The following is a 12,048-nucleotide window of genomic DNA, read 5'->3' as shown; positions in this document are numbered from 1 at the left end:
CAGTTATGAGCAGGCTGTTACTTACTGTAAGTGCGGTGGAAGAAAAGTGGAAATATTCTTTTTGAACTCAAAACATTCAATATATATTTAATCAAAAACGTATTCAGTAGATAAAACACTTTTTCATCACTCTCCTCTTTGCTCTGTGAAAGTTAACTTTATCTTGTTCAAGCTTCACAATATGATTCATTCTGACAACTTCAACTCGGCAAAAAAGAAAAAAAAACATACGCAGTACATCTAACTTGAATTCAATGAAAACATTGATTACTTGATAGTCCTGTTCTCCTATAATACAGTTTTCTGCTATGCCATGAGAGATTTTACTGAGATCTTTTGACAGAGACTCACTGTCTCACACCTTCATACCATGCTGCACACTAGGACAGATGGAAAGAGACAGATCGACATACAGGTTGACAGACAGACAAATCAACAGACAGACAGACAGGTCAACAGACAGTCAGGTCGACAGACAGACAGTGGCCCCCTGTTGGAGGCCCCTGGCCCCTTGGCCCTCCAGAGCTGTCACCCAGCCAGGCTACAGACTACAGCTGCCGGCCTCTAGTAGCAGCTGGTACTCTGAGCGTGTCAGGGCTACGAGCTCCCGGAAGCTTCCGGAGGGGCTGGAAGCGAGGGCGGACCCTTCAGGGGAGAGGGAGATGGCACAGGGGTGGGGCTTAATGAGGGGGGGGTGGGGTTGGGGGTCTTTGGAGGGGGGGAGGGAGGAGGGGGAATGACACACACAGGAGCGTTCCCCTGGTACCGCAAAAAGAAAAAATCAGAGGATGTTTTTTAAATTTTTCTCCCAGTCCTCCCAACGAACACAGTGAGAGTCCTTCCGAGCTAGACCTCTTTGCGCAGGGCCACACGCACACTGCTGAAGACCTTGCCCAGGGCTTCGAAGAAGGGGTCGCAGAAGGTCTGGATGCACAGGGAGTAGATGCGACTGATGCACTGGGACTCGATGAGGCAGCTCTTGATGCAGGGCATCACCGCCCAGATGTGGCAGAAGGAGATGCAGGCAAACAGGAAACCCCACAGTAGGGCCACGGGGATACCAAAGATGGCCGACAGGATACGGTAGCACCAGTACTTGGAGACGGTGAAGGTGGTGTAGCTCAGCTTCCACACCCCGTCTAGGCTGTGGGTCCCGTCCGGCTCGGCGATCACATCCTCAAACTCCACCTACGGATGGAGGAGGGGTTGGCATGGTTACAGGGTGTGTTGGAAGTGACTGTTACACACGTTTGTTTCTCTCAACTGGCCATATTTTGAGTCCATATCTTTCAGTGTAAACACTGTGAACAAAACATTGTTCTGCAAATAGTCTTGAAAGCTCATTTGAGCTCCACCTACTGGAGAAGGGTTGGCATGGTTACAGGGTGCGTTGGAGGTTATTGTTTCAGACGTTTGTTTCTCTAAACTAGCCATATTTTGAGGCCATATCTGTCAAAGTACTGTAAGCACCGTGCAAGAAACCTCGGTCAAAAAATGATCTTAAAGTTCATTCTGTTCTCAACTGATTTTTCCTGGCTCAATGTGACTGTTTGAAAAAGTACTAAATTGCTGGAAAATTAGTGAGAAACAACATAGTAATCATCACTTGACCCAGGTCTGATGAGTGCAAGCTCTCTCCTTCTGCATCAGATTATGACTACAAACACGCCTCCAATGAGCAGGCACAGCATAAACAAAGATAAACTGTGGGACCAATTATACTGTTCCTATTACCTCTTGTAATTTCTTACATGAAAGAACATTCTCTGTTTATAAACAATGAGAACTTTGTCATGTTCACCCAGGCTCAAAGTACAGGTGTGGTATTGTGTCGGCTCAAACACCATCCTATCTGCTTTCTTTCACATGCGCTATACACTTGATGAATATTTATTTTAGGCCCAAACTTTTTGACAAACCCTCATTTGGATGAGGATCTTCTAAAGTGTTTGTTCATGTAAAATGCATGAGACTTGCAATTTGCCCTGTCATGGCTGGTGGGATACAAAAAACATGCAATTAAGTTGTCAAAAAATGTACACTAAGAAGATGTACAATAACACTTATGTGTGTAAATTTTCCACACTATTGAGTTATATCGGTGTTTGTAGTCTCCTCTTCGGAGCCTTGCTTAGTTCAAAGGAACACATCTGAAATTAGACATTAAAACTTAATTTGAGAAGCAGCTGAAATTATTTTTCAAGCAAAACATTTTCTTTCCAAACAAAACACCCTGACAGATAAAATACGATAGGAGTTCAACATATTTAATTTATTGAGTGTGTTTTTCACAGGTAAAATACACTATAAATGTCTGTGTCAACATTCAACATTAACTCTCAGTTTTCCCATTTGTAGAGGATCAACACATAGACTCAAATAAACAGACGCTTGCTGTCCTTCCACCCAGACTCCATAGTTAACATATGACTCACTCTGCAAAGATGGTGAAAATATTTCCATGACCCCAGTTTGGTCTACGACTATGAGGCTACTATAGTCGTGCCTTCCTCTTTCTAACTTCGTTTTTTTTCTTTTTCCCCAGAACCAAACAGAGAAGTGGGAACCAAGTCCAAACCAGCAATGTGTCGTGTACCCCAGTGGCACCCCCTTTTTCACCCTCCCGAAATAAACCCTGCCAGTCTAGCTGAAGCTAGGAGGAACAGAATAGAGGGCTATTTTAGGACTTCACATAACACCACACACAACATTATCAGCTGAACAACCTCTGCTTTCAGCTCCAGTTATCAAAACCTTTCTCTCCCTGCTTCAAGCACATCTATCGCGCTTCCTCGTCTGTCTGGTCAGTGTGTTGAGAGAGAGTTATCACTCTGACACAAACCTTCACCACGTCCTCATTGATCTGCTTGGGGTCCCTGTTGATCAGGTCAATCTCCTTGGTGTGGCTGTCCTTGAAGACCTTCCCCTCGTTGGTGTTGTACTGGTACTGGTCCTTGAAGTCTTTTTCCTCGCTAGTGTTGTACTGGTACTGGTCAGCCATGGTGGGGCAGAGGCTGGGGCAGAGGCTGGGGCAGAGACGGGCGTGGAGGCCAGAGGAGAGGCTAGCAAGAGTGGACCCACCCGGAGCAGAGTGCAGGCACCCCTCTCAGCACTGTCGAGACCCTCCCCCCTCGCCCCCTCCCCCCCCCTCGCCCCCTCCCCCCTCGCTCCCTCCCGACCATCCCGTTCCCCTACCGTGACGACGCGTCTAAAATGCCAGTGGACAGCTGCTGCAAATGCCCCACCTAAAAGACACGCGCACACACACACGCACACAAACACTCACACACAGACTCACACACACCACACACAAACACTCACTAACTCTCACGTACGTTAAAGCTAAAGCAGAGTCTTAAAGGGAAACCTTAGGCGTGTCACATTTCACACAGAGCTGTGGGGTCGACCGGGCAGGGCTTGCATGGTGGCATGAATTTCCACTCCAGGGTGATGTTAGCTGTGAGGACACTCTCTGTCCCACTTCACCTCGCAAACCTTCCACAGTCCACAAGCTTTCAGACAGAAACATTACTGCAACTATAACACCCCTTACTAAGAGCTCTTCAGATACAATAACTATACTAGCATCTTTTGTAAAGCCGTTTATTTGTGTCATATGTTTTAATTATTTCATTATGTTCTACATTCTGTGTTCTAGTGTCAGAAGAAAACAAATCAGATTTATTTTGGATGTTATGACAACGTAGATGTGCAAATGAAGCATTTAAAAAAAGGCCTACAATGTCGTAGAGAGTCGTGCTGGATAGGTGACTCACCCAGTCAAGCTTTCATCTGATTGTGTTTACTCTCCTCTCCTCATCTTTTCATTCATGAAACGTTGAAACCAATCCTCCGTGCACATGCATGTCAATGAGCTTGAACTCATTCCACTCACTTGACTCCTGCGTATTAGTTCAGACTGATGCGGGATAGCGTATTTGTTTTGCTACTGTCCAACAGTCGGTCATGGACACGTAGCTAGTTCACCGTGATCCTACTCACAATTCAAACCATAATGTGGGCACTGTCATCGTGTCATATTTAAATATTATATTTTATAATGTCATGATAAATGTCATTTTGGAAGGTGTTCATAATTTAAAACACGAAAAACGTATATTCAAATTAAAGGTGTACCTGTAGTCATAAAATATCAGTTGATGAATGGTTCTTGGTTGAACCTGTCTGACGACAGCCAGATAATGACATCCTCGTTCTCAGACTGCAATCAGCTTTTAACTTCCTTTCTTCCTGAGATAAAAATATCTTTGATTAAAAATCTTGTTCAGTGCTCGTTATAACTGAACTCTGCTGACACTGTAAAAAGTGTTACAATTAGTGCGCTTTCTGTGAAGTTCACAACACGGCACTGATGTATCTACACCATGTTCCATAGGCTACACAGCCAGCAGGTGAAATTGATTAAATGTCACATTTTAATTTATGGGCTATCTTCTAGTGGTCCGCAGGCTACTACTGGGTAGACGTCACTGCCTCAATATAGGGACTCTACTACGCAATGTGCTGTACCAGCATTTCTGGCTATTCTCTGGCATTCTTGGATAATATAGGCCTACTGTAGGCTACCATGAAACAAAACGCTGTACTGGGTTTACTTGTACCTACCAGTACTGAACTGGTTAAGCAACTGTGAAGTATTTCTCAGTGCTGTGACATGAAGCAAAACAGTGAGTGACAAACTTATTTTTTGCCTCCAATGTTTCGTCTTGTTCTTCCCAATGCTGCACGAGTTCTCACGGCAGCACGGATGGATGCAACATTATCGACAACATTAAAACTGTCAATCCAGTTGAATATGACTCTATAAAATCTAATCCTCCCTAGTAATAAAAAAGTATTCGTTCGTCCTTGCCTGTGTGCAGTTGCTCCGATCACTCACCACAGTCTAAATATGCTGTAGCATAAACAAACCCATAGATACAGCACGTTGATGTTGTGGTGGCAGGGAATGAGATGCAGGCAAAGGCATGGCCTTTTTGACGGGCGGTCCCACTTGGCCAACTGTTGCTATTTATCCAGATCAACACCGTCCTGTCAGTCTAGCAGAGCCTCGGGTCTCTACCAGATTAGAATGCAGGGAACCATGACAGTAGCCTAGTGAGCCTTGCCCCAGTTCCCTGTGGGTGAACACACCAGGAGGGGGTAGGAGGGGGGAGGGAGGGAGGGGGGGAGAGGAGGGGGGAGGAGGAGGGAGGGAGAGGAGGGGGGAGGAGGGGAGGGAGGATGGGAGGAGGAGAAGGGAGGGAGGGAGGTGGGGGAAGGGGGGGAGGAGGTGGGTAGAAGGGAGGATGGGGGGAGGAGGGAGGGTGTAAGGAGGGGGGGGGGGGTGTAAGGAGGGATGGAAGCAGTGGGGCAAGAGAAGATAGGGGAGGAGAAGGGATTATTGGAGGGAAGGAGAGGGTCAAAGAAGGCTGGGGCGGGGGAGAGGAAGGAAAGGAAACAAGGGATGAGGTGAGTGAGGAAGGAAAGGAAAGGAAAGAGACGCAGAATGGGAGTGCATGAGAGCCAATCAGAGGAGTATTCCTGGCAGGGTGTGAGTGCAGTGCAGAGAGAGCGGGCCAGAGAGAGCGGGCAGCACAGGAATAGATCAGGAAGTGTCAGGGAGAGCCTGTCTCTAGCCGCCGTGGAAACCGCCCCGGCAAGCAGAGTCAGTCTGCTAACAGGCCACGCCTCCTCTTTTTAGAAGTCCACACTGGCACGCTAAGCTGAAAAACTATCTCCATGAGAGACCGTAGTGATTTAATGGCCCAGTAATTTCTCTGGAAGCGTTGTGAGTGGTTGTAGTGGGTCCCATGGAGAACTCGTGACCAAGGCGACTCTCTGGGTGGGGCGCGCCATGTCTGGGGGGGGGGGCCCTGACACAGGTGCACAGGTTTGATTCAGGCTAGGGACATTTCTGCATGTCCCCTCTCTCTCTATCTCTCTCTCTCTCTATCTCTCTCTCTCTGTCTCTCTCTCTGTATCTCTCTGTCTCTCTCTCTCTCTCCCCTACATTTCCTGTACGTCCCTACATATCTCAGGACGCTGTGCATACAGGACATCTTCTACTCTTATCTTCTAAAACCTTTTATGACATCAAATCGAATGATCGGAAAAATATGTTTAAGGGCGGGGTTACCTCGCCTTATTTGTCACTATTATCTGGAAAGATAATTTTGCAAACCAAAGTATTGTGTTAACAGAATTTGAGGGCCCAGTAGTCATAGTGTCTTCAGTATCATACAACAGCTGCAGAGGCTTTAAATGCACATGATCTGAATCACTAGGGTACAGTTTGTTAGCGGAGATAACTGTCAAAGTCTGTCAAGGAGGGAAAAACTGGTTGTTTATTTTGGAAAGAGCTGCTGGTCTAATAAACATGGACTCTCTTGAGGTTAATCAGTCCTGAACCCGGCAGTCTCTAAGTCGAAATGGTTTACATCCCTGTAGACACATGAATTGTTGCTGAAAACTAACATGAACTACACTACTATAAACAACTGGATGAGGATGTCAAAAACACATGCCAGATTAGCTTGACAACTTCACTGCACATTCATACAATGCACAATTTCACACTTTAAATAATGTCTATTTTTTCCAGAGAGTAGATGGCAAGTTCACTTAATCTTCCTGGGCTTCAACAGGATGGATACATGCATCACTGCCCACATCATCGATGCTGCAGTGAGTAGCTTGCCTCATCACCTGCATACAAAATGTACTTTGTGTGTGTGTTTGTGTGTTTGTGTGTGTGTAAGTGTGTTTGTGTGTGTATGTGGAGAGAGGCGGATACATTTGTGTGAGCATTCATGTGTTTCTAATGATTCATTCTGAACAATTTTGAAACTCAAAAAAACAACAAAATACAAAACACACCAACAAAATGCAAGATAATTCATGTGAATATATTCGGTATATTTACAAAATATTATTATTTTTGTTTCATTTTTCATTCATTTCCTTTTGGCAAAGTGGGGCTCTAGCAAGGTTGGAAACATACTTTTACAAAGGACTGGAGATAACCAGTGTCATATCGCGTACTATATAACCCTAACCCTACTTTAGAACTCTGTTAACACCTCCACGCCCACCAACCATTCACACCACTGCCTGCCTGCCATCCTGGTCCGCTAAAGAGGCTGTATCTGACTAGATGACCGTCTGGTAGGCTGGCTGTTTGCTGGCTGGCTGTTTGCTGGCTGGCTCCTTCAGTCCTTTGAAACACGGATATTGATGCTAGCACAGCACTTTCCCATGCTGTTGAAGAGAGGGCCGATGACGATGTTGAGCACGCTGGCCCACACGGTCTGAACCCAGTGCATGTGGATGAGAAACACCTGAACACAGGGCATGATCAGCCTGAGGAAGAGGAAACAGAGACAAGAGCACGAGAATTAATCTCATGGGGAAAAGATCGACACAAATACATCCTACGTCACAGCAGGAGGGGGTTGAAACTATGACAGAAGCACCTAAATTTGAGGGGCCGTTTAGGAAATAATCCAGACTGTCCTTACACAAACAGATATGAAACGTTCACACACATCCATACTACTGAAAACTCACATCCACATATGTGAAATGCATAGTTTCTGTAAAATTGCTAAACTACTGAACTGACTTCCGGAAATACTGAAATTTCTCCGGAAATACTGAAATTTCTCCGGAAATACCGAAATTTCTCCGGAAATACCGAAATTTCTCCGGAAATACCGGAAATTCCCCGGAAATACTGAACTGACCTCCAGAAATACTGGAAGGCCTTCCGGATACAGTGAAAATATTCTCACACTCTTACATTCTCAAAGCTTCTTATTTATCCTTATAAGACTTGAGTGTTTCATAAATCAGTGTACTAACCCTAACAGCCCCTCAAATGGAAGCGTCAGTCGGGAGCGCTCCCGTGCTTACCAGATGTGAAAGCAGCTGAGGAGGGCGAAGAGGATTCCCGCCACCAGAGAGACCGGCACCGCCAGCACCAGGGAGATGAGGCGGTAGAACCACAACCGGGACACCTCAAACAGCGCGTGACTCCCAATCCACACCTTATCGAAACTCCGTACTGACGGCGGTTCCGCGATCACGTCTTCAAACCTCACCTCGAGACAGACGGTGGACAGTCAGTTTAATGCCCAACTAGTCGTTTCTTGTGATAATAGTACGTGTTACAAAGCATCTTTTATTTTTGTAGCGGCATTTGCATTTCTTTATGCATTTTCCCAATTGTATCGAGATAGCTTAAGTAAACTTCAATATGCAAGGAGGGAAGAACATAGGAGGTGTAATTCTTAAAGTGTCCACTGGGGAACAGTGTTGTACTACACACCCATTATCCAACCTCAGAATCAGCTCACGGTGATAAGAAGCAGATCTCACTCCCTGTGGTTCTCAGAATGCAGTGTGTGTAATACAGAACTCAGTTCAGACAAATGTGACAGTTTTCAGTGCAAGTGTACATTGTAACTCTAAACACCTAATAATTTTGTGTGTGCTCAACGTGAAAAACACCTGAAAACTTCTCCTCTATCTCATACACATTCTGGCATGTTCTGAGCATCAAGACATAACCGTCAGAGTGGATCTGTTACTTGTTGGTTGTCTGTGTACTTTTGTTATCTCAGAGTCAACAGTGGCAGGAGGAGAAGTGTGTAGAGTATGTGCAAACAATACATTCATCTCAGATAGAACTTGCTCCACACTTTACCACACCATTTGTGTACCAAGATATGTTTGGACCTGCAGTACGTCTACATGTGTGTGTCTGTGTGTGTCTGTGTGTGTGTGTGTGTCTGTGTGTGTCTGTGTGTGTCTGTGTGTGTGTTACCTTCAGACACTTGTTGACTCCTTTTGGGTCCCGGTTTTGGACCAGAGGCCTTGTGTCACTCTGGGTGATTGAAACCGATTCCTCCTCTTCTTCCTCCTCCTCCACATCCACCTCCACCTGGTCTGTAGACGCTCCCTCTTGCGGTCTCTCCAGAGGTATCCCTGAGGGAGGGACCCACAAAGGGCTCTCCTCCTGCTCCTCGATGTCCTCCAGGCTGAGCTGGATCTGGGCCGGGGTCCCCCCTGTGGTCATGGTGTGTCTGAGGGCTGTGAAGCCTGACTGGGAGGCAACAGCGCATGAGGCCGGGGCCCCCAGGGCTGGAACCACCCTGGAGGGTGGCTGTCGACCAATCCCAGGGCTGGAACCACCCTGTAGGGTGGCTGTCGACCAATCCCAGGGTTGGAACCCCCCTTGAAAGCAGATGTTGCCAATCCCAGGGTTGGAACCGCACTGGAAGGTGGTCGAGGACCAATCCCAGTACCCTGTCGCCTCATCCCAGTCGGGAGACACCCTGGTGGGACATAGTGGAGCTGTGACCTCATGGCCGCTCGCTGGGGACCACCTTCAGGGGCGATTAACGAGGCCGTCACTTACGGCACTTGACACCTCCCACGCCCAGCGGAGGAGCTCATTTGGACCTGTGTGAGAAATAGCAGGGAGCCTGGGGTGGTGGAGAGGGACGGTCACAGCACACTGATGGACTGTGGTCTGGTCTGGACCCTAACCCTCTCTGCTGACAGGCTGGGATCATCAAAGTGATCATCAATTGTGTTTTCGATGATAACAAGGCAGGAAGCGTTCTTGGAAATGCAGAGAAACGACAACAGCCACAACAGTGCACAGCGTCGACTGAGTGTGTCACCCAATACTCATTTGGCTCAGAGGAAAAATACACCAGTGACTTGCAAGAGTTTGTTGAAACTTAGATATTTACACACTTTTCTAAGAAATCTGATCTTGCCTGGTATCAGGGGAGCTCTGATGACAGCTCAGGGTACAGATCATGTCTGGCTCGTAATCTTTATTTTGTTACCCAGAGACTTGCGATTATGTTCCTGTGATGTTGATGAAACCGACTGAAAACAAAGAGACATTAATCGTCCTCCGGAGCTGGGTTTGGTGAGTTGCCTAACCCTAACCCTAACCCATGGCACTAACCCTAACCCTAACCCATGGCACTAACCCTAACCCTAACCCATGGCACTAACCCTAACCCTAACCCATGGCACTAACCCTAACCCTAACCCATGGCACTAACCCTAACCCTAACCCTAACCCATGGCACTAACCCTAACCCTAACCCATGGCACTAACCCTAACCCTCTTAACAGGCATGATGACAGGAGGACGTTTGTCTGTTTTGGGCATCACTCCTTCGGTTCCTGGAAACTGTCTGATGAGAGGGGAGGTAAGAGAGATGCGGGGTGGAAGACATGGACCCACAGTGCCCTCTCTTGGCCAGACTTGGAAGTGTCAATTTGACGGGTGGGTGTGAAGAAAGAGATGATGAACTAGTCCAGTGGTTCTCAACCCTGGTCCTGTCCTGACCCCCCGTCCTGCATGTTTTAGATGTTTCCCTCCTCCAGCACACCTGATTCTAATGAATGGGTTGTTACCAGGTTTGTCTTTCTGTTCTGCAGAAAGCAGGGTTGGTTGTTAAGCATGGTGGACCTCACTCTGTTTAATAATGAGGTGAAATGTGTGCCTTGTTCATCTCTTGAAGGGTGGAAATGAGGAACAGCCCCTCTAAGATGTCTCGCCCTATCAGAGCCCCTCTAAGATGTCTCGCCCTATCAGAGCCCCTCTAAGATGTCTCGCCCTATCAGAGCCCCTCAAGGATGTCTCGCCCTATCAGAGCCCTTTTAAAATGTCTCCCCCTATCAGCCCCTCTAAGATGTCTCCGCCTATCACAGTCCCTCTAAGATGTCTCGCCCTATCAGAACCCTTCTAAGATGTCTCGCCCTATCACAGTCCCTCTAAGATGTCTCGCCCTATCACAGTCCCTCTAAGATGTCTCGCCCTATCAGAGCCCTTCTAAGATGTCTCCCCCCTGTCTCAGTCCCTCTAAGATGTCTGGCCCTATCAGAGCCCCTCTAAGATGTCTCGCCCTATCAGAGCCCTTCTAAGATGTCTCCCCCCTATCTCAGTCCCTCTAAGATGTCTCGCCCTATCAGAGCCCCTCTAAGATGTCTCCCCCCTATCTCAGTCCCTCTAAGATATCTCGCCCTATCAGAGCCCCTCTAAGATGTCTCCCCCCTATCACAGTCCCTCTAAGATGTCTTCCCCTATCAGAGTCGCAGCAACAGGGGCCGTGACCTTTGTTGGGTGTCGTCAACACAAAATCAGGATACTGACTCTTATCCACCATCTCACCAACCACCGCATGATCAAAGACTGTTGTTGGTCATTAAGAAGACTGTCTGACCTGACCTGGATTAGTAGCAACAGTGGGGTAATCTTTGTCTCATAGACGTGATGTCGTCCTCTTGGCTTGCTGTCTTTGATCATGTTGGTGATTGTACTCTCTGGTTGTAGCTACTGGCACACAAAGGAAGTCAATTCCAGGTCCTCTCTTTTGAATGGCTACAAGAAAGCATGCACAAAGGATTTGATGAGCAGCTTTCAAGTGAGTGTGTGCGTGTGTATGCGTACTTGTGCCTTATTGTGCGTATTCTGTGTGTGTGTGTGTGTACTTTCACTATATTTACACTGTTGTGTGTTCAGGTCCCTGCTATTATTTGTTAGTAATTTCTATGCCCTCTTTGTAACCATAGCTCGATGAACCAGTAAACAGTGAAGTCAACTTTGACGCTACTGTATGATCAGTAGGTGTTCATCACTGTCTTTATGACCTTGTGTAGAGATTACTCTCTATCTTGTGGCTAAGATTATCATCTCAGCGGGGTTTTAATTATTGGGTAACAAGTTAATAAAAAAAAACTGCCAGTCAGCCAGCCGGTCAGCAAAACAGTCTGCCAGGCTGAACATCTGTCAGAGGGAATGATCTCATTGTCATAACACTCTGGATTAACCTCAATCAAGCCACCAGCACAGACAGCTGATGAAGAAGATTATGTAAATATAATGGTGGTCTCTCTGTGAAGGTCTCTCAGTGAAGGTCTCTCTGTGAAGGATTCTATTAAGCGCTCTGAGAAGAGTTCAAATGTACATCAGCGAGCTATTGGCCTTTCCCATCCTAAAACCACGCTTAAAAGACTATC

General features: G+C 46.8%; 1 protein-coding gene across 1 annotated transcript; it reads right to left on the bottom strand.

Annotated features, from left to right (window-relative positions):
- Positions 1–58: 58 nt before the first annotated feature.
- Positions 59–3,133, bottom strand: cav3 (caveolin 3). Its single transcript, XM_047026008.1, has 2 exons — positions 2,843–3,133; positions 59–1,188 (listed from the first exon to the last, which is right to left on the bottom strand). The coding sequence occupies exons 1-2, from the start codon at positions 2,999–3,001 to the stop codon at positions 847–849; spliced, it is 501 nt and encodes a 166-aa protein (XP_046881964.1). The 5' UTR covers positions 3,002–3,133; the 3' UTR covers positions 59–846.
- Positions 3,134–12,048: the final 8,915 nt, after the last annotated feature.

Source organism: Hypomesus transpacificus, chromosome 9 (genome assembly GCF_021917145.1).
Source record: "Hypomesus transpacificus isolate Combined female chromosome 9, fHypTra1, whole genome shotgun sequence".
Taxonomy (NCBI): Eukaryota; Metazoa; Chordata; class Actinopteri; order Osmeriformes; family Osmeridae; genus Hypomesus; species Hypomesus transpacificus.
Note: the sequence above shows the minus strand (reverse complement) of the source record. Positions and strands in the feature narration are given on the sequence as shown.